The following is a 23,187-nucleotide window of genomic DNA, read 5'->3' as shown; positions in this document are numbered from 1 at the left end:
TCTAGTCTAGAGTGCTTGAAAGAGCCAGACAAGTGGGGTATGTCTGGACAAAGCAAGCTGGGGGGATGGGGGGTGGGCAGGGTCCCAACTCGTATGCTCTGCTAAGGTATCTGGCCTGTCTTGAGGGCAATGGGGAGCCACTGAAAGGTTTAGACAGGGCATCGATGCGGGCCTAGTGGCCATGCATGAAGATCTCTTGGCCAGCCTGCTCCCAGGCTATGGCCAGACAGCTGGTACGAGCAGCCAATGTGGGGCTGCCGCTTCCTCTAACAGCAGCTCCCCTCCCCATCCCCCAGGAGTCCCTGCAAGCTTGAAGGCTACTTGTGTATTTCCTCTAAGCCCTAGGGCTCTAGGGCTCTTGACAAGAAAAAAAACACAATCACAGATCCTTGGTGTTCCGTAGGCAGCAGCTACCGGAAATGAGCCATGTGAACTTTGGCCAGGGCTGCACTGCCCTCATCAAGGCAGTTCAAAGCCCCAAAACACAAGTCAGATATGCAACCTCTGATTTTCCTCCCTGCTCAAATGCAGTCAAGCTTACCTCCTCCTGGATTTCCCTTTGTGCCAAGTGGGGGAAGACAGCTCAAAGCAACACACTATTGGTCTTCCCTCTGAACACTCCCCGTAAAAAGGGTCTACGGGCTTGAGAAGATTCTCACAGGAAGCTATCGGGGCATAAAAGAAAAAGTTAAGGACCTTTGGAACGGGTAACAACAACTCATGTCAAATAGGAGTTAGCTAGTAGGGCTTCCAGGAAAAAGCCAGTCTTCAGGGTAGGCAGGATTTTGAAAGCTACAACAGTGGCTCGCAATGTTCTTCATCTCCATTTCTGCTGTCCCTCAGCTATCGGTTTAAATGTCCTTCCTAAGAGAGGCTTTCTCAACCCCTTCTCATTCCAAATCAGGTCCCCCTCGCTGGCTCTCTCAGCATGCTGTTCTTCATGGCCAAATATTTACTTCTTTGTGTGTCTCTCCCCGTTGAACTCCAGCTCCGTGGAGCAGGGGCCATGTCCATTTTGTCTATACCGTTTGCCCAGTGCTCAGAATGTTCCTGGCACAGAGGCACGTGCTCAAAAAATATACACGTCAGTAAAAAAGAACGGAGAGCCATCAAACGACACGGAGGAAACGTAAATGCATATTACTCAGTAAAAGAAGTCAATCTGAAAAGGCTACATACTGTATGATTCCAGCTATAGGACATTCTGGAAAAGGCAAAGCTACAGGACAGTAAAAAAATCAGCATTTGGGGGTGGGGTGGGGGGAAGGATGAATAGGCATAGAGAGCACAGAAGTAAAACTTCTCTGAATGATACTATAATGGTGTATACTTGTCATTATACATTTGTCCAAACCCACAGAATGTACACCAAGAGTGAACCTTAATGTAAACTATGGATTTTGGGTGACAATGATGTGTCCATGCAGGTTCATCGATTGTAACAAAGGTATCACTCAAGTGGGGGTGTTGATAATGGGGGAGGCTGTGCAGATGTGGGGAACAGGGCGTACAGGGGAAATCTCTGTACCTACTACTGCTCAATACGGTTGCGAACCTAAAACTGCTTTAAAAACTAAGTCTACTAAAAAAATAAAAAGGGCCGGCCGAGTGGCACGATGGTTAAGAATTCGCTTGGGATGCCAGAGGGCCCCGGTTCGGATCCCACATATGAGGGCCAGTGACACTGCCCTCTACAGCTAAGATGCTGAACAACAGCTCAACCTGGAGCTGGCCTGCCATGAGTCACCGGCGACGGCGTGGACTGCAGTCCCTGTGGCAGTGAGTTGCCATGGGCTACCGTATGTAGCCAGCAGCCAGCGTGAGCGGCCAGCAGCCGCAGTGAGCGGCCGTCCAGAAGCCGGCGACTGATCTGCCTTGCCAGAGAAGAGAGCAATGATGGTGCCAATTTGGGCCAGTGAAGCAACATCCTCCACAACTTGATTGAAGAACAAAACGACAGCAACTTGTCTGTTCCCCTTCCCCCAATTCCCCAGCACTGTTCCCATGCCCCCAATTCCCCAATAAAAAAAATAAATAAATAAAAATAAAAAGAATGAATAACAAGGATGCCCTCTCTGTACTAAATACACTCCTCCGTCGACACATGGGGGAGCAGCTCAGCAGAGACTGAAGTCAGGCAGGTCTAGGGTAGAATCCCAACTCCGCTGTTTACTAACTGTGGGCATGTGAATTCTGAGCCCCGGAGTCGTTATGTGGAAAATGGGGACCACGCTGCTTTAAATGTAAATTATTTGACACTTATAGTACTCAGCAAGCATTAGTGGCCTTTCTCGCAACCTGGGCAATCAGACCTCAGATAAGTTGAGCTTTTTTGCCTCTGTTGGTCTCTCAGAGGAACCTGCTTTGTACAGTGGAATTAAGCTTTCTACCTGAGGTTTGATAGCTGGGCCGGGGGCCTGTGCCGGAAAGGAACCCTGGCTATCCTGAGTATCTTCTCTGCAGAGCTCCCAAGCCAAACAGAATTAGAAGCTGAGTCTCAGCCTCTCCTCGGCACTGGGAGAAGGGCAACACTTCAGCAAATGAACAATGTGGGAGGCCAGCACGCCTGCCCTGTTGGTTTGAGTCCAGCTGATTACTTCCCTAACCCAATTAGGGAGAAAGGCATTCATTACAAGGGCTTTGCTCTAAGGATCCACATTTCCCCCAAGCACTCTTGACCTGGGTCAGCTTGAAGGCCACTGCAGCCAGGGGCATGGAGGCGGCCAGTCTGCTGAGCTGCCTGGATTCCAGAAACAAAAGAGCAGCCTGCGAGGGGGGGGGTGCGGCCTGTAAAGCTCTCCTAGATTAGGCAGGCGCTTGGCAGGCACTCAGCAGTCAGCGGGAGGAAAGGGGGCAGGAATCCGGCCAGGCAGGGTGACCTTCCTCCCGCAGGGCCAGGGGCAGCATCAATGTGGCCAGCAGAAAGGCTGCGGCGAGGGCAATGATGAAGAGGGGAGGAAAGGCAGGCAGAGGCTTCCTGAAACACCCTCCCCGGATGCTGGCCCTTTATCACCTGAGCCGGACAGGAGAGCACAGGCACCTCATGTCTAGAGGGGAGCAGATGACCCGGTGGGAAACAGGGACAGATGGACGTGACCGAGTTCCAGGGGGGGAAAATTCATCTTACAAAAAACCCCTGCTTTTGTTATCACAGTAGTGTATTTTCTTTTTAAAAATAATAACGGGCTAGAAAAAGACGATTAGATAACACACCAAAACGTTCACAGCGGTTATCTCAAAGACAGCTGGGATCGCGGGTGATTTTTTTACTTTCATGCTTTTCAACACTGTCTGCATTTTTTAAAAACATGCAATATTTTCACCAGTTTATTATTTCAATTACTGTGTTTCCAGTCTGAAAGAAAAAAAATGGAGAGAAGGACTAGATACTCACAGCATGAAGGCCAACTCAAAATACATCCCTGAGAGTTCCCAGGCCACCCCACGCCATCGCTCTCACAAAATTAACCCTTTGATAACAACATCCCACGGCAGTACTTTGCTAAAGATCCCACTTCATTCTCACAAGACACAAAGGACCCACCCATGTCCTACCCAGAAGTGGTCTTTTTGTTTTCACTAATTATAAACGATGTGTTCTCTGGCACATTTCCAAAAGAATAACAAATAGCACATATAATGCCTCACGTGGAGGGAAGTACTATTAAGGTTTATTGTGGATTCCTCACACGTTTCTCTGTGCAAACTCTCACAAGATGGGGTCATGATGCACAAGTGCGTCCCACGTCCCCTTTAGACAGCGATGGAAACGATGTTTTCAATGGCTGCCTACTGTCTCACTGTAAGGCTGTGCGGTGACCTTCCCAGACCCCCATTTTGGACATCTGGGCCATTTCTCTTCCTTCCGGTCTCTGTTCAGGACACTCATCAGTGCCCCGTGCGGTCCCACAGTCGGCAGTTACTGTTGACTGAAGTGTCTGCCTGTTCGTGAACCGTCCTCCTCCGCTCCCCGAGAATATCTCTGTGGGGGGCAGGGGGACCACTTCTCTTTTCTGGTCCTGGCTGTACCTCTGGTACCCAGCACACACTTCAGGGTACTGAGTATCTGTTGAATGGAGTGTTTTGTGTGACGGACACAGGTGCGCCCTGGGCAAACAGCAAATGGAGGACCCTCTCTCCGCCTGTGGCCTGCGATGCCCTCCGTCCCCCAGGTCTCTCTTACCTAGCCCTGCACCATTCTGTAGGGTAACCAGCAGGGTGGGGAGAGCTGCCCCCCTGGGAAGGAAACCCTGGCATTTCCAAGACCAGAGGAGCCATTCAAGGGGAAAGGAACATGGTGGTTGTCCAGACAGGCTTGAGCGCTTCAGAAACCACTCTTCTTGCTGCCCGAGGTCTCTGCCTCGGGGTTCTGAAGCGGAAAGAGAATTCTCTGAGAGGGACAGAACTCTGAGAAAGGTCAAAGATAAGACAGGCATGACCCACATGAAACCCCAAACCGAGCTACATACAGAGGTGGCGGGGCTGCCCGGACAGGCCTTCTGAGGAGCCCAGGTGAGAGTTTTGTCTCCACTACGCCCCCCGATCCTTGCCGTGCTGACCTCAGCAGAGGCGGCAACCACTCCACGCCTGTGCTGGACTCAAAGGCGCCTGGGAGTACGAGCCAGACCAGCCCAAGTGCAGTTAGAAAGACCCCAAGCCCACAGCCAGGACTGCTGGGCCGCGACCCCGGGCTGTCACTGTTGCAGGACAGATGGGGGAAAAAATTCAGTGTGTGCTTTTCACACACAGGCTCTGCCGGCATTTTGAGGCTAACCTCAGAGGAGTTTGAAGGTCACGTACATTGTAAAAGTTCAGCTAATCACCCCTGGTGTCTCATATTAGGGGAGGGAGGGAAGAGAAGTCTTCATTTGAACCCTGGGTGTCCTGCACTGTGCTATTTTCTAATTCCTTCACTGTTAACCCACTCTTCCTTCAGGTCTCAGCTTAAAAGTCACTTCTGGGAAGTGTGTTCCCTGGTCATGTCCCTATCAGATACTCTCCGAGCATCAAGGACTTTCCACCATCCATCCATCCATCCATCCATCCATCCATCCATCCACCCACCCATCCATCCGCTTTTACTGTTCTTCACCCCTCAACTGTAAACATCGTGAGGGCAGAGATGGGTTCACCTTGTTCAGCAGCTCTGTGACCCCAATACCTGACATGAAAGAGAAGCTCAATAATTACCCAAATCCCCAAATTTGGGGAATGGCAAATACCTGAAAAGGTAAGAAATAATGATTTGCTCCTGACCTTTGGCTGAATAAAACTATTCATCATAATGAGCAATTCCAAATACTCACGAAGACCAGAGAGGAAGTACAAGAAGCTTGGGCTGCTGAGTTCCATTAGAAAGGGACAGCTCTGTCCGTGCCTCGGGGTGGCATGTGCCTTAGTCTACCCAATAGCAATAGAGGATTACTAAGGAGGAATCAGGTCAGTCTTTACTGAGGGCTAGGAGTTATGAATTATGCACTTTATACTCAGTCATTTCAAAGGCAACGTTTCCCAATGTGTGATTCCATGACACCCCAGTCCCAAGATACACTCCCTGAAGGAAAGGGTTCTGTGGGCCATTAGTTTGGGAAACACTGATACTACATTATTTCTTCCTAAAATGAATCATATATTAGCCCGTTAGAGGACCCGAATTATTCGTTCAGGAAAAAAGTTATATAGTTTTGGGAAACTCTAGGTTAAATTTATTTATCCACAGACGACCACCACCACCCCGCTTTTTGGGAGTCAGAGTAACAATATTCCAGAGAGCTTGTTCTGGGATATGGTGCTTTAGGGTGCTGGTGGCTGGGTACTGGTGCATTGGGGAAAATTGAACCCCAGTGCATCTGCATGGTGAAGCTCTGGCAAAAACCCCTGGCACAATGCCTAATAGTTGAATGATTCCAAACCGAGGGGTTCACTGAAAAGCTCGCTGAGATTAAAAACCATAGCTTCCACCTGAAGAATTACCCTGGTAAGAATTTCCACACAGCCATGGTATTAGGAGCCGAGGAGAGACACAAGAGGCTGCAGGCGTCAGCTCACGGAAGCCCCAGGCCGTCAAGTACTGGGTGCCCTGCCTTGTGAGGCAGGGGGTCCATGGACTAGATGCAAGATTAAATCCCCTCACCCCTGCCCCATCTCATATATATATGTGTGTGTACACACACACACACACACACACACACACACACACACACACACACACACACACAGAGTAATACCTTGGTTTGCGAGCTTAATTCGTTCCGTAAACAAATTACTTCTATTGCAAGACCTCGCTCGTTTACCACGTTAACATGTATTAGAAATGTTGGCTTGTCTTGCGGAACACTTGCAAACCAAGTTACTCGCAATCTAAGGTTTTACTGTATATAATTTTGGAAGCTCCCAATTCTCTGTAAACACTGACCTGCTTCCTTCTTGGGAACCCTCTGTTGCTACTGGGTAAAGTGAGGCACATAACACCCCAAGGCAAGGACAGCTTTCTCTTCCCCCTGGAATTCAGCTCCATCAGTTTCCTGTACCTCCCCTCTGGTCTTCATGAGTACTTGGAATTGCTCAGTATGGTGAAAAGTTTTATATACCCTTCCATTTTACATATATATATATATAATCTGAAAGCGCACGCGCGCGCGCGCGCACACACACACACACACACTTTCACGAACTCGCCGACACTGTCTTCCCTGCATTTTGTCCTCTCATCCTCCAACAGACCCACGAGGTGGGGATTATCAGCATCCCAGACCAGGGCAGCTCAGAGAGGCTAAGTCACCCAATAAATAAATGATGGATATGAATCTGGGTTTTCTGACTCCACTCGCTTAACGCAATGTTTTGGGGCCTCCACAGGATAGTTTAGGTTTGTGTTTTCCTCCCAAACTGATGTTATATTTAGCCAATTATAAAATATCTAATCACTACAGAAATTTTAGGAAACACAGATGAGTACAAAGCACATTAACATCACCAACAGTCCCACCAGCAGGAGACCATTTCGAATATGAAGCACATGTCAGTATGTGCCCTTCCTGTTTTGTTTCTCTGCACACCCTGACCCCCACTTCTCTCTCTCAAAGGACTGTCACCTCCCTGACGGCTGTATCTGAAACTCAGTTTAGGTTCTCCATCCCAACACCCACCCTCTTGAGGTGGGCCCAGGCAGAGGTACTACCACTAGCACTAGTACCCAGGAAACCGAGGCACGGAAGTCAAAAGGCCAGGATCACATGACAGGCTGGTGGCAAATCCTGAACTTGGACATCAGAGGGGCTGGCCAGTCCCTCAGGGGTGTGACACTGCTTTGAGTGTGACACACGCTTCATAAACAGCCCAAGGTGCACAGCAGGGCTGAGCTGTTCTCCCACGCAAGCCACTGAAAGAAAACCACTCTGTTCTCCTCCTGTGTGTGTCCCGCCATGCTCACCCTTCCGGGTACCCACTGCTGCTTCCCGAGGGAGGCTGGGCCTCGATGCACTGGGCCAGCTGCTTGGGAAACAGCTCCAGGGGTTGAGTCGGCCTGAGAACAAAGAGTAGCAAGCAGTGAAGTAACACCACAGGCAACCGGGTAACCGAGGTGACCAACAGGAAGTGGAGACTTGCAAATTGAAAGGGAAAAAGAAACGGGAGGGGTGATTTGGTTCTTCAGAGGCCTCAAGAGTACATACCACGGACCTGGGAGGCCTGCGGAGGCCAGAAAATCACCTTCCTTCCCCTCTCCACCCCAGTTGCTTCATACACCCAAGGAGGCATTTTCGGTAAAGGATCAACATCTCTGCAGGAACACTATTTCAACATTCTCGAGAGGGTGGCCTGCGGCACAAGAAGCCAACAATGCCAGTGACATCCCCTCCTTGCTGACTTCTGGCCTGTAGCTTCTTTCCAGCAGAGAAAGGTCACCCCCAGCCACCACGCCTCTCACTGGCCCCCTGAATGCAGCAAACCGCAGGGGGACCAGCTCTGGACACACCTCCTCATTCCCAGGAGCCAAGGCCACTGCCCTTCCAAGCACACTCTGCATCAGGCCTGGCTACAGCTGCTGGGCATCCAACGGTGGCCAAAGACATGTCTGCCCACCCCCGGTGGACCCCTCTTACCCATGCCATTCAGCCCTCCCAAAGCCCCCACAGACAACACTCGTGGCATTTTTACAACCCCTGCCCCCAAGTTCTTCACTTCAGCAATTTACTAACATGACCACATGCCTCACACCTTTCGCCTGGGGGTACCCCTAATTTTCCCATGCCCTCCATTATCTAGGGGCAGGGGTCACCTTCCATATGTTCCCTTTCATGCTGGGTCTCTGTAACAGGTCCAAACCCTTGGATCGCTCTGTCTTTCCTCTTAAGCTGTGGCCTCAAAAGCTCTCTGTTCCACACTTCCAGCTTCCTTCTGATGGATTCTCCCAGGCACCTTGACCCTAACATGCGGCTCGAAACAAGTCAGTCAAATAACCACTACCACCACCACCACCCCCAGTCATCCCCTGCTGGTCCACAATCTAGGGTTTCTGCAACTGTGGTCAGTTTACCACAGGCATTGGGAACTTCTGGGAACTTATTGAAAAATGGAAGCTTCCCCCCTATACTGAATTGGATAGTGTCCCCCCCTAAAACTCATGCCTACCCATAACCTAACAATGTCATCTCATTTGGAAATAGGGTCTTTGCAGATATAATCAAGTTAAAATGAGGTCCTACTGGATTACCACTGGCCCTAATCCAATGGCTAACGTCCTTATAAAGAGAGAAAACAGAGACGCACACAGACAGAGGAAACGCGAGGCGAAGATGGAGACAGGGAGGAGGCCATGTGAAGATGGAGGCAGAGAGCGGAGTGACGCAGCTACAAGCCAGGGAACGCCAAGGATCACCAGAAACCAGCCGATGCTAGAAGAGGCAAGAAAGGATCCTCCCCAGAGCTGCTGACGAGAGCATGGCCCTGATTTTGAACTTCTGGCCTCCAGAACTGTGAGAGAATAAACTGTGGTTGTTTTAAGCCACCCAGTTGGAGGCAGCCCGAGGAATCTCTGATACTCTCCATTTCCCGACTTACTGAATCAGACTTCTGGGCACAGAGCTGAGCACCTATCTGCACTTTATAAGCCCTTCATTTGGGCCTGATGCTTAACTATAAGCTCCGTGAAGGCAGAGAACTTTGTTTTGTTACCACTTATAGTCATGTGACACTTCGTGATGGGGATTCGTTCTGAGAAATTCATCGTTAGGCAATTCTGTCGTGCGAACATCATAGAGTACAGTTACACACAGCTAAGTGGAACAGCTGACTACACACCTAGGCTACAGGTAGAGCCTATTGCTCCTAGGCTATAAGCTTCCATAGCATGTTGCTACACTGAATGCAGTAGGCAGTTTAACACAATGGTAAGTATTTGTGGACCTAAACATATCTAAACATAGAAAAGGTGCCATAAAAATACGGTATAAAAGATAAACGGTCCACCTGTATAGGGCACTTACCATGAATGCAGCTTGCAGGACTGCAGGTTGTTCTGTCTGAGGCAGAGTGTGACTGGTGAGTGGATGTGAAGCGTAGGACTACTACCGCAGACTTTATAAACACTGTCCCATAAGCCCTTACACTAAAATATTGAGAAGAAACTGGGTAAGGCGTAAATCACCATGATAATGACAGTGAGGAGGGAGCAAAAAGCCTGAGGAGCGGTAGGAATAAGAAATCAAGACCGGGAGGTAAAGAAACAAGGGATTGTCATGGCAATGTGGTTTCAGCTATCGCATGTTGGAGCAGTGGTCAGATTAAGGAACATTGTGGTATTCATAAAAAAGAGGGTGTTTAACATGGAGAGGGTGCAGAATTGAGGACTCAATATTTTGACTTTGCCCATTTGTTTCTGGTTCCTTTGACCCTGTCTGGTACAAAGGGCTCTCTCTGGCACCAAACTGAGGAAAAAAATAAAATCCATGCGTTACATCATTACAACTGAGTATACTTCCAAAGTGGAGGAACAGGCTGGCGCCACACTACCACAGAAAGCTTTAACGAGAGTGGCAGTGGCACTTAATACTTGTTAAGGTCGCTCCTATGGACCTGTGTCTTTGTATAGGATCTTAGACCCTCAACAAAGAACTTACAGCAATGTACTCTGAAGACCAAAGAGCTAGGTCTCCAAGGGCTGTAGCACCCTCTGAATATTTAGCGCTGGGGGTGCAGGGTGGCGGACAGGCTCCTCTGTGCTGAGACAGTTCAGAGACTGACTGATTGGGATGTAATCTCTGCACTCAAAATTAAGGTGCTGTGAGTGACGGGGAATCTACTCCCAAGCCCCACAGATACTGCTCCTTTCAGAGAAAGAAAAAAATCCTCCTAGACAATACATCCTTCCATTTCTTACAGGAAATTCAGGTCCATTATAATTTTATGGGACTGCCATTGTACCTGCAGTCTGCTGTTGACCGAAACGCCATTATGCAACACGTGACACTGAATCCCCTTTGGCTAGCAGTGCTTGGCATGTGGCTGGCAGCTAAAAATGATGTATTGAAGGCAAGAATGAATTGGCAGAGGCCGGCCGAGTGGCTCAGTTGGTTAAGAGCTCGCTTAAGAGTGTGAGCTCTGAGCAACAGAGTTGCCGGTTCGATTCCTGGCCCGAACTGAGCTGCCGCTGAGCTGCCAACAGGTAGCAGGATGGCTCAGCTACAAAAAAAAAAGAATTGGCACTGATGTTCAAGAATTACTAGCACTTTGGTCAGGACACTTCTCCTTTTCTTTCTTTCTTTTTTTTTTTAGCTGACCATCCTGCCACCGGTTTGCAGCTCAGCGGCAGCTCAGTTCGGGCCAGGAATCAAACCGGGGACCCTGTTGCTCAGAGCTCAAACTCTTGAGCGAGCTCTTAACCAACTGAGCCACTCGGCCGGCCCTCTCCTTTTCTTTTTTAAAAGCAACTTTAATAATCACATGAAATAATGGGAATCAAGCATTTAACAGTGTCTGGCATACTGTAGGTGCCCAATAAACATCTACTCCCTTAATTTAGTGGGAATTGGGAGTCTTCAAAGATTACATAGAAACCAGCAATGGCTAGAAGGCACTTTCTAAGGACAATGCTCCCTGTGAAAAAGGCCAATCATGCTCAGCAATGGAAAATTACTTTGTTCCAACTACTAAGAAACTTGAAATCTTTCATTCCATTTGACACTATTTCCTAAAACTCTCAAGTCTCCCCACTTCCTGCCATCTCTTTGGATCACTGCCAACACCCAGTCTCCAAGGCCAGGGCCACTTCCCAGTGATCTAGCACGCTGTCCTCACACCCTCCTCAAGGCTCTCCATGTGCTCTCAGGATGAGTGCAGACCTAGGGCGGCCAGCAGCCCCCGAGCCGATGCACCTGGTCCATCTCCCTCTCCTCACGACTCACCAGACCGCCGCCCCTCAAAGGTCACTGATGCAGGACCATCAGGTGCTGCCCTGGGCCCTGGCAGATGAACTTCCTCCACACACCTCTCTTTGCCTAGCAAGCTTCTGTTTATTCTTTGAACCCAGCTCACAGCACCTCTTTGAAGCTTTTCATAGTTCCCTAGGCAACTGGATGTCACTGTTGGTACAGTGGTTAAGATCCTGAGTTCAAGCCTTGGCTCTGCCATCTACTCGCTGTATGGCCTTGTGTACGTTATGTATGTATTTGCTTGTTTATTTATTTAGAATTTTTGTAAGAGCTTATTTGAGCCAAACATCAAGATCTCAAATGTTCCGGAAAAGCACACTTTGTAGCTTCTTTTATGCATTTGAAATTAAGGAGGGGTCGTAAAGATTACATGGAGATGGGAGAAAGCCAGGCAAGGATTGGATTACAGGATAGTTTTAAGATTATGTGTTCTCTTGAGGTGTGTTGACGTAGATGCACAGATGGACAGGGCTTGCTTTAGGTAGGCAAAGGTAAAAAAAACCTTTTACTAGAAGTCATACGCCTGGAGCATGATGACCCACCAGATAGGAATTTATGATCAGATTACCCTGTGAGTTTAGTTAATTATTTCTCTAAACTTTAGCATGACCCATCTATAAAATGGGGATAATTACAATATTTACTGGAGGGGACTGAGGACGTATGATAATGGAGGGGCAGAGCAAGTATTCATTTCTGTGGACAATCATTACTGACACTGAGAGCCCCCAGGATGGGGTCCATGGCCTCTCTGGTAGAGCCTCCCATGAGTCTGCAGGTTATACACGGGGCTCAGTAAATGGCTGCCGAATAAAGAGGCTGACTGCCAACCAAGCCACAGAGACGGTCCAAGGAAATAAGCCAGAACTCTGCCTTCCCCAGACTCATGGCCAGCAAAGGCTATCCGTGCCAGCGGGGCTTCCTCCTTCCTGACTACCTAGGAAGATGTCCACAGTAGTTTGACAAAAACTCCCGTCAGAAACCACTTCACGGCCCAACTTAAAAGTAACCACGCAAACTAAACCCTGAAGCGTTACTGTGCCTGCAACTTGGTACCAAAAAAATATAAAAACTGCATAAAGACAGAAAAAGAGAATAGTAAGGCACAAGTAATGTGTTAAAATGTTCACAACTGTGTATTGTGCCGGCAACTCCCCTGTACGCTTGAAATTATTTCAAAACAAAAAGTGAACACAAAAGGAGAGAGACCAGCAAGAGATTTTAACTCAGAGCCAACAGCTTAACACCCCCCACCCCTCTCCATGGGCCTTCTCACCTCTTCAGTAGCCGCTCACAGTGTTAACCCCCTGAAGGGGAAGTTCATGTTACACCATCACAGACATCAAGGCTGGTTGCAATTCCTCAGCTTGTCGAAAGTCAGGTTCTGGACAGCAGATTGCAAAGTTTTAAGGCCCCAGCTCTCCCACTTAATAGGGGGGCCTGGCCAAGTCCTCGAGCCCTTGGAGGCTGTTTCTTTACCGGAAGGATGGAGTTATTGGTAGCGTGCTACCTACCCCCCTCCCCCGCCCCACCCCAACAAGACTATTTCAACAGTGAGATCCAAGAAGACAGTGTGGGCTGTAAGGTACTGACCCCAGATAAGGTGCCCGGGATGTGCACATACTGATGGGGGGCCTCGTCTGCTGCAGCTGCTCAGAACTGAGGAGACACAGCCCCTGCCTTCCCTCATGGGCCTGCTGTCTAGGAAGGGAGGTGGATCCAAATTAAACAATCGCATTAATAGGTATATAATTATAAATTGTGCTGAGCGCTAAAGGAATAATCCAGAGTGATCTGAAAACATATAACAGGGGCCCAGCCCTGACCTTGTCTGGGACTCAGGAAAGGCACCTCTGAGGAAGTGATCTTTGAGCTGACAGCTAGAAAACAAGTAGGTTAAAATCCCACAAGTGAAGGGAAGTATATAAACTAACTGTTAATAGAGAACTTACATGGCCCTTATCTGGACCATGATTTAACAAACCATCTATGAAAGCCATTTTTGAGACAACTAGGGAAAACTACATATGGACTGGGCAATAGAACATATTATATTAATGAATTGTTAATTTTGTTAGGTATAATAATGGCACAGTTGTTACATTTTTTTAAAATCCTTTATCAGTTAGTGGATATTTATAGGTGAAATGACATGTTATCTGGGGACAGATGAAACAGGTACTGAAGCTGGGTGAGGGGTACATGGGGATTCATTCTATTCTATTTTTGTGTATCTTTTAAAATGTCTATAATAAAAAGTTAAGGAAAAACAGTGGTACACTCCACAGAGTCGGAAGTGCTCTGAGTTGTTTGGATCTTTACAACGACCAGAAAAAGCAACTGTCGGTAAGTACCAAGTTGCCTGCCACATCACATCTAACGACGCTGCCACATTTTTAGTGTATGGATGAACCGCAGTGAAACCAATTTCCTTCTGATGACATTTAGATTCTTTTCAACTCTTCCTTCCGGTAACTGGCTCTATCCAATTCCTGAGGCTTCTGTGCTGATGATCCTCCCCCCTTCCCCTGACTCCTCCAAACCACCCACTAAAATCAGGAGATGACCATTTCTGGACCAAGTAGCTGGTGGTCTCAGCATGGAAGTTCCTATCATCAAGAAGGACCAGGCTCTGGCACCTGCTCTGCTCAGGTTCTGCTCCAGTAACCTGCAAGGGACCCAGTGCCTTAGGACAATTCAAACTCAGCCTCCAAAGGAGTTGGTTTCTAAGTAACTGCCACTTTGGGGGTAGAGGGCAGCACACACTGCAGTGATGGGGCTAAGAGGAAACATAGGCAGTTTTCTGGCCAGGGTAGGTCACCTCAATAGCCCTCACCGACATGGGTGTCAGGCTGCTTCTCTGTTGCAGATGGGGCTCCCCAGGCCCTGGAACATATTCAGAGCTCCCTACCCCTTCTCTCCATCCTCCAGTGCTTGTCCTGCTCAGGGTTCCCACTTCCTTTAAACACAGTCAAGAGACACCATTTTGACCTAGCCAAAGGATGCTGATTTTTTTTTTTTTTAAGGATAATATCCAGGGTTAGCAAAATTGCTGGGAAGCAGGCATTCTCCCAAACCACTGGTGGAAGTGCAAACTGGTGTGACCTTTTGGGAATTTATTAACTGGTGATCTGTAAAGTTCTCAAAATCATACCTTGTGACCAGCAATTTCATTTTAGGAAACTGAGCCACAGTCACAGAGAGACCACTAGGGCCACCACCACCACCACGGTGCTGTGTAAAATCAAATGGTGCGCTGCAAACAACCCAAAAGGCCATCAAGAGGGGAATGAATGAAGAAACTGTGCTATATACATACACTGAAATACTACTCAGCAATAAAAGGAAATAAACTCCTAACAGATACAACAACATGGATGAATCTCAAACACATTACATTAAGCAAAGAAAGGCAGACAGAAAAGAGTACATACATGTAACTCCATTTATATGAAAGTTTAGAAAAGAAATCTAGTTTACAGAGACAGAAAGCAGATCAGTGGCTGCCTGGGTCCGGGAGCAGGATGGGGTGAGTGGCTGAGAAGGGGCACCAGGGAAGTGTCTAGGCTGATGACAACCTTAATCATGGTGGCAGGTCCACGGGTGTACACATCTGTGAAAACTCGCTGTGCACTCTAAACTGTATGCGCACTTAAAGATCTGGACATTGTACCATCTAAAAATTAACTTCCATTTTAGAAAATAAGCAGCTCCACCTAAATATCCAACACGGAGAGGATGTAATCAAATCACTGTATATCCATACAATCAAATATTATGTATGATATTGCAGAATAGTTAATGACATGCAAAAGTTATTTAGTATATCCAATTAATAAAAATATTAAGTTACAGAACTATAATATACTACGATGGCATTTTTGTAAAATAAAATGTATATATTTGGATAGAAAATGTATATATTTGGAAAGAAAATTCCATTTGTTCATTCAATACAAATTTACTGAGTATGTACTATATACCTTTATGGTTACAATGAGCAGAAAAGATGAAACAAAATCCCTTCTGGTTATAGAACCTCTGTTTGGTCGTTTCATAGAAAATATTTAAATTATTAAAATGTAAACATTAAAAAAATCAAATGGTACGGGAAAGGGTGTAAATTATACTACCACTTGTGTTAGAAGACACACACACACAAACACAAGACACACATTTGTGTTTGTTTATGAACAGAAAAACTTGGGAAGGATTCACGAGAAATTGGGACCTTTTGGGGAAGGAATCTAGAATGACACAGGAGTGCTAGGAAGCCTATTTACTATCTACCCTTTTATAAAGCTTGATTTTTTTTTACCATGTTCTTGTATTATTTATTCTAAATAAACACAATCGATAGTTTCTAATCGACAGTTGCTAATGTCCGATAATCAGGAATTGGGTGGAGAAGAATGATATGAGAATGTGTACGTGATATACTGCGTAATAAACTAAGTGTTTTGAGCAAGACACTTTCTATTTTTACTTGAAAATTTCCAGAATAAAAATGTGTTGTGATGACATACACGCAAGAGAAGAACCTATACCAAATGTCAACAGAGATTACTCCAAGTGGTAGGACTAGGGGCAGAATTTTACTTTCTTCTGTTTGCTTGTATTTACTTTTGCAGTTGCCTAAATGAACAAGAAAACACACTTTGTGTGTGTGCCTGTGTGTGTCTAACAACTTTAAAAAAAAAATGAAAAGAGCAGACCCAGTGTCACCTCCTTCTGCCAGGTGCTCAGACACACTAGAGAATGTTGGCTGCACTCCCTCTACCCAAGGGGCTGTGTGATTTAGGAAGACAAAGAACAAATCAAGGGCAGGGGCACAGAGCCAGCTCAAAGGCTTTAATGCCCTCCCTGCACGTAGAAAGCACAGGCCTCCCAGCCAACCCGAGTGCCCGCCAAGCCCCTTCCCCACCCCACAATCCAGAGGCTCGAGGCCCCAGAGGTTGAAGACGGAGTGCGCCCACACCCACTTTCTCCTAGGACACCTGGGAGGCAGGTGGGGCAGGGATCACATCACTGTTCCAGTTTATAGATGAAAGGAAGGCTACCAGATAATACACTTCTTCCACAGGTAAGGTACACAAGTCTCAGCTGAGTGTTGTGGGCACACTGAGCACTTCAGTACTCTAAGACATGAGGGACTCAAGAGAGGATGCCAAGTTCTGATTCAGTTTTCCCCCAGATTCCTACAGAATATAGGTGAGCCCCTGGAGTATGGGAGTCTCCAAGCTGAGCACCACCTTGAACGACATCTCATCCAGACTCTCAACTCCATTTCTCTTCCCGTCCCCCATCTTTCATCCTCTGTTTGTATTCACCTCCAGGGACAGCCTAGATCGCCCATCTCTGCAGGATGGACTGCAAGAAACTCCTCTTTACACTAAGCCTCATCCTTACCTCCAGGAAGGGCCCCTGAGGACCAGTTGCTTAGGATCTCGCTTAAGCACCAGAAGCATAAGGCAGCCCTATTAGGAGGTAGTTTAGGGAGGGCCCAGATCTTGTAGAACCATCATGACACAAACTAAAATACAGAGCCTACAGTGTCAAGGATGGCACAGCCTCGACTGTTCCCTGCCCTGTACTTTATTCTTGGCTAGAATGGATGTTTTTTCAAATAAATTTACACTCAAGCTCTGATACAATCATCTGTTTGATCTCAAGTCAGTTACTCACACCCTCTGAGTCTTGCAATTTCCCACCTATAAAACGGCATCAATCAAAGCAATGGGGCAGATATGAGCAGTGAATGAGCTAATCACAGGGGTGTGCTTGGCACATTGCCTGAAACATAGTAAGTGCTCAATAAACAGCTGTCACTATCATCATCACCACCAAAGGTCGTTTTTTGTTTTTTTTTCCTTTGGTGTTTTGGAAGATCTTTGTATAAATCCAGTCACAATCAGTAAAAATGTCCTTTATCTGTCCACTGGTTCAAGAAACGTGGCCTTACACAGCTGAAGTTCTCTAGGTGTGCAAGGAAGCAAGCTTCAGGAAGTAGGAAAAACGCACTGGGTGGTTGGTTGCTCAGCAGATCTCAAATCTGGGGCCAGATGAAAAGGCCACTAAGGTCTTCCATGACTCCAGTCCTGGGAACAGGCGAGCACCCAATGGGGAAGGAGGCACCCTGTGGCCTGCAGGCCCCCTCAAAGCCCCAGAAGATAAAGCTACTAGGTCATACCAAGTGGGCTTGTCACATGGCTTTGGGAAGGTGCAAAGTTTTTCCCCTGCAAGTATCCCCAAATCCCCATATTCAGAAAGTCTTCCACACACCCAAGAAGATTTAAATTACAGAGTGAGTATCCTTAAACATTTTGTTTACTAACATAACCATTTCCACTTAATAAGAGTGAAGATTGTGCATCAAATGGACATAAATCGAAAGACCAGACCAAGTTCTACCTATTTTGAGCTCCTTAGGAGATAAAATTCGGGGAAACTCCTGGCAAAAGCCTGGGAGGAATAATCTAGATTTCTATGACCTGGGCTCAACCTGTAGTTCTTTCCCTAAGATCCTTACGCTGGACTTTGGTCCACACCAGTCAATCTGCTCTTGTACAGAATTCCACTTCTAAACCCTCCCCTTATCCCTCTCCTTCCCGCCCCACCCCACACACACACATTATCTGAGAGAAGGTGCAAGTCTGTAGGAAGCTGGGAGGCAGCCTCCACCTGGTCCTGCACCTGGCACCACAGCCAGCATTGTGGCTGTTCATAGGCTGCCCGGCCAGGCCAGGGGGCATCTTCTGGCATTCGCCAAAGACCCGACTAGGATGCCCAGGGAGCATCCTGCACATCCACTGGACATGCCCCAGGGGAGTCCATCTGAGCCTGGTCCTTCCCTTCTGTGCTCTCCCAACGGCTGTGCCAATAGCAGGTGAGGTGGTGGACACCACTCAGCCCCTTTCCACACCAGACACTGGTCCGGGAATGCTGAGATAGCGGACACACCTCATGCCTGCAAGGAGCTCAGTCGAGTGGGTAGGCCAAGTTACTATATAGGGTGACAAGGACCGTGACAGAAATAAGCATGAAGCTGGGGCCAGGACACGTGGTAGAGGGGAGAGAGGCTTTAAGTACAAAGAAGGTGGCCCTCAACCCATTGTTGGACTCAAGACCCTATTAATTTTAAACTTTGGTGGATGCATCCTTCTTCTCATCATTCCACACAGATCGGGGAGGTTCTGCTTTTAGGCACCAAGGCCCGGCACTGAACAAGACATGCACAGGCTTATTCTTGTGGGGCATATATTCTAATATGGAGGAAAAGATAATAAAAGGAAAGAATTCCCAACGCTAGTAAATGCTATAGCGAAAACAAGACAGGATGATCTGATAGACGGACACAGAAGAACAGTAACAGAAAAGTAGACACAAATACGTGGAACAGCCAGTGCAAAGGCCCTGAGACACACATGAGCTTGACTTATTCAAGGAAGAAAAAGGGGGTCAGTGTGGGAGGGGTTATGAGACAAGGCAGAAGAACAGGCCAGCTCGACTGTGTCAGGTATTACAAGTGGTGGTAAGGACTAGAATTTTATTCTAAGTGCGATGGGATGACACTGAAGGTATTTAAGCAAGGAAATGACACACGCTAAGTTCTGGCTATTGTGGAAGAATGGATGATGGAGGCCAGGTTTAAGGAGGTTTCGAGAGGTTAAATAAGCAGCTCAGGGTTTTACAGCCATTACTAGTTTGCATCCAATACCAAAGTTCATTTCCATGGTGCCCCATTTTACATACTGTAGTATAATGTTATACTGGAATGTCACATCTGACAAAGTGGGGTTCTCACTACCTCCATGACCCCAGCCTGGTATCTTGCATTATCAGGCAAGTAAGGATAACTGCTCATGGTTATATGACAATTCAACAGCAGATATTGGGTTGTCTGAAAAGTCATGACGTATTTTTTCTCTGTTTTTCGTTGCAAAAATGTGTCATGACCTTTCCGATAACCCAATATATAGTAACTTGCTTTGCATTCATCTGGCAACATTCAACAAATAGTGTCTACTGTGTGTCAGGCACTTGTAAAGTTGTTCTACAGTGTTAGAAATATATTATTAGAGTAGACGTTTCATAAAAAAAAAAAATTGCTCATCTGGGAAAAATAAAGTGCCAGCCCTCATTCCTAAAAAAGGTGAGAACATTGTGGATACTGGGTTCCCGCTAGTCTGCACTTTTCCCTGCAAACTCTCCAGTAAGTCAAATTTTCTCGAGAAGCATCTTCTTTGAACAGAGAGAAGAAACAAAGAAGAAAAATAGTTAATATACTGGGGAGGTGAGGCATTATAATGAAAGGAACCTGGGATTTACCCTATAAGACCAGCTTCAAGTCACAGGTAACCCGAAGCATCCACCCCTGAGTGAGTTTTCTACTTCTAACCTGTGCAACCTGGATAAACCCATTCTCCCTGAAGGTAGGCAGCCTCATAGTGAACTAACCTGGCACTATGGCATGGGTGAGGACAATTAATGGGTGAGGACCTGCATGCCCTGCTCCTCTGAGTGGCTAGAGATTAGAACACGCTCGCTTATTTATAAAAGATTGGGGATTCTCAGGTAACTGAGCTGGTTGAATTTCTACTGTTCTCAGAAATTCTTCCTGCTAGAAAGGGGTAAATAAGGTTAAAGTTATTCCTCCCAAGCTATGAACAGAACTGACAACCACTGGAGCCCATGATAAACAAGGAAGTCCAATTTCCATGGCCGCCCTCACTAATTCATTTAGCCACCACCTCCAGAAAAGGACCAAGGCCGAACTGCCTGGTCTACCGTCCCACTGCCCTGCCTTTTATCGAACACTAAGACATAGGTTTCTTCTCTAGATGCCCAGAATGTGCTGCACCTTGGCCATTCTGCTCCAGGGAGAAGACCAAGGGAAGCAAAGGAAAGTTACAGCCTGGACAAGCAACACAACACAGAGACGGACTAGCAGGTACAGGAAAAAAGAAAAAAAATACTTAACTGTGTCTGGAAGATAGCTACTCCCAAATGAGGAAAAAACCTGAATAGCTACTGACTTTTTAAGCAGAATTTCATAGATACTGGGTACAAATGCACTGGATGTGGGACCTATCTGTGTAGAGACCTAGGTACTCCACTAAAAAGACCTTTCCATGTACTGGGTTGAATAGTGTCCTCCCAAATTCATGTCTACCTGGAACCTTAGGAGGTGTCAAATGGACATCTTTGGAAATAGGGTCTTTTCAGATGTACAGTGATTAATTCAATTAAGACAAGGTCATATGCGATTAAAGTAGACCCTATTCCAATGACTGGTGTCCTTACAAGGAGAGAGAACAGATATACACAGACACACAGCTAGAATGCCATGTGACAACAGAGTTGGACATTGCAGTGATATGTCTACAAGCAACGGAACGCTGCAGGTCAGATTGGCCTGGCCAACACCTTGATTTCAGAGCTCTAGCCTCCAGACTGTGAGGACACATTTCTGTTGCTTTAAGCCCCTCCATTTGTGGTACTTCCTCAAGGCAGCCCTAGGAATCTAATACACTCTGTTTCACACCTGTTCCCCGAACCACCCGTCCCAGCCTCACCCCAGGGGCAGGACGCAAGACACACAGGCCATGCCTCCAGCCCACCTGGCCTTTTCCACCTTCTCAGTGCCCATGGGCAAGGCTCCCTTTGAGGGGAGGGGAGTGCAGGGATCACATTTCAGCTGCCCCCACCTTCTGCCACCGGAGGCAAACTGGCAGGGAGTGTTTGTTTTCTCCTAACATCCTCCTAGATTTATAGCCTCTCATTTAGGTTAGTGTTTCTAACATTTGATTCAGTCCCATCCTAGAGATATTGGGGGGACAAAGGGGGGGGGCATAACTATGTATACCTTATACTGTCATTTACCTAATATTTCCTTATATTGAGTCACTACTTTTACTTTATTTGAAAAGGAACTACTACATCGTTATAATAAATGGAAAATCAGCATCATTTATCCTATGGGGAGCTTGCTAGATGTTTTTAAATTGCACATTAAAATATTTTTAAGTCCATGCATACAAAATAATCTTGGGTGAGAACACTATGGGAAATACCGCCTTAAAGGGTACGGTGACTGTCTTGGTTCAGCTGGTCGGGAGCTCTGGGCTCCTAATCAGAAAAACCAACTTAAGCTCTACAATCTCGTTTCGCACCCGGACTCTCCGGAAGAAGGCTAAGGGCAGGACGAAAGAAAGGCACCGGGAGTTCCTAGTTCCCTCGCGGGGTGACCTGAGCAAACCGAGTCGAGAGCGAAAGGGACTTTAAATACCCAGTCCTGCGAGCGACAAGAGCGGGGAGGGACTGACCTTCTCGCGCAGGGTGCAGTGGACGTCCGAGGCGACGCGCCCTTCCCACCACGGCTCATCCATCGTCGCGTACGCAGCGCCGCGATCCGAGGCTACCGGGCTCTCAGGGCGCACCCTGCGTGGACATGGGCTACCTCAGCGGACGCGGCGCACCCCCGGGCTCCAACCTCCGGCATTCCTATCCTCATTCGCCCCCAGCCGGGAGCCCCCTCCTGACCACCTCAGCTGAGCTGGGGTCGCCGCCCATCCCGGGAAGGTTGCGGTGTCCCCTCCCCTCTGTTCGTGGGACCTGGGGCGACCTGGAGCTGTGCAACAACTGGCAGAATTGTCTTCCCTTTTGCAAAAGTTGCAGAGAAAGTTGCCGACTCCGCTAGCGCGCCCGAGGCTGGGGCTCCGGCAGCGGCCACCAGCTCGCAGTCCCCAACTCCTCCCCCGCCGCCTAGCCTTTGTCCTGCTCCCACATCCTGCCCTCGAGCCGGGGCGAGACTCACGCATCCCTCTCCGGGCGTGGGGGGCTGCGGGCGCCAGGCCCCTCCCAGGGCTGAGCCGGCGGGCCCGCGGGTGGCAGCACGCGACGGGGCCCTCACGCCCGGCGCTCCACGCTCTAGACGGCCGCCTCCGCAGCCCCGCTTGCCCCGGCGCCGCCGCGCCCCTGCGTGCGCTCGGGTCCCGCCGCTGCTCGCAGTCTCTGGGCCGCCGGGGGCCTCCCTCCCTCGCTAAGGGAATTGGGGGCCGGGCCTCGCGCATGCGCTGCCAGCCCCCGCACCCCGCGGGGCGGGGGGCTGGGAATTGGAGTCTTTCTTTCGCCTGCGCTGGCTCGGTTTCCTGCTCGCCCTCCTCCCCCGCCTTGGTGGGAAAGCGCCTCCTCACCTTGGCGGAGACTCGGGGTGGCCTCCAGGGCATCCCGCGGGCTTACTCGGGGAGCGCATGGACCGCGGCGCCACCTGCGCGCACCACGCGTGAAACGCGCGGGCAGGATGCCCCAGAAAGTTCTGTCTCCCGCGTGCGCTGCTCTTGTCAACGTTACGTAGGTTCCACCTGTTTTTTGTGTGTGTGGTTTTTTTTTCTTCTTTTTTTTCTTTTGAACGTGTTCTGCGACCGGGAGGCAGATACGGTCAATTCCCACGAAAGCTCCAGAAAAGCCACTCTAGATTATCCACGAATCCCTAATTCTCATGGAGGCTCAGTAAAGCAACTGGTATTTACTGTGCTACTGCAAAGTACAGATCTATGCCGTACATTGGAGGAAAACCAGTCTTTTTGGAGGTACTGGTGGGTGGAAAGCATTGTCTTTTTCAGTTGTTTTCGGAAAGGCTCTCCCTTGAATCAGCTCATCTGATGGCACAGCATTGGCTGATGGTTTTTTGTGATACTTTCGGAGATTCACAGACCTGTTTCAAACCCACTTACCAACTGGATGGTATTTGCCAAGT

The 23,187-nt window shown here is 48.1% G+C and overlaps 1 protein-coding gene across 4 annotated transcripts in view; it reads right to left on the bottom strand.

Moving 5' to 3' along the window:
* Positions 1-22,540, bottom strand: part of CCNJL (cyclin J like) — a 47,984-nt gene extending 25,444 nt beyond the window's left edge. For 2 of the 4 annotated variants that reach the window (XR_002126412.1, XM_019664074.1), the window contains exons 1-3: positions 22,246-22,540; positions 21,755-21,869; positions 7,433-7,525 (exon numbers count right to left, since the gene is read on the bottom strand). Coding sequence is in view for 2 of the 4 variants with exons in the window: in XM_019664074.1 (XP_019519619.1) it covers positions 7,433-7,525; positions 21,755-21,817 (156 nt within the window). In the remaining 2 variants the exon portion in view is untranslated. Of the gene's footprint in view, positions 1-7,432; positions 7,526-12,705; positions 12,788-21,754; positions 21,870-22,245 lie in introns of those variants that run through there. The other 2 variants (XM_019664075.1, XM_019664076.1) reach the window with 2 other exon arrangements.
* Positions 22,541-23,187: the final 647 nt, after the last annotated feature.

This window comes from Hipposideros armiger, unplaced genomic scaffold (genome assembly GCF_001890085.2).
Source record: "Hipposideros armiger isolate ML-2016 unplaced genomic scaffold, ASM189008v1 scaffold_416, whole genome shotgun sequence".
Taxonomy (NCBI): domain Eukaryota; kingdom Metazoa; phylum Chordata; class Mammalia; order Chiroptera; family Hipposideridae; genus Hipposideros; species Hipposideros armiger.
The sequence above is the reverse complement of the archived record's forward strand: the minus strand, read 5'-3'. Positions and strand labels throughout refer to the sequence as shown.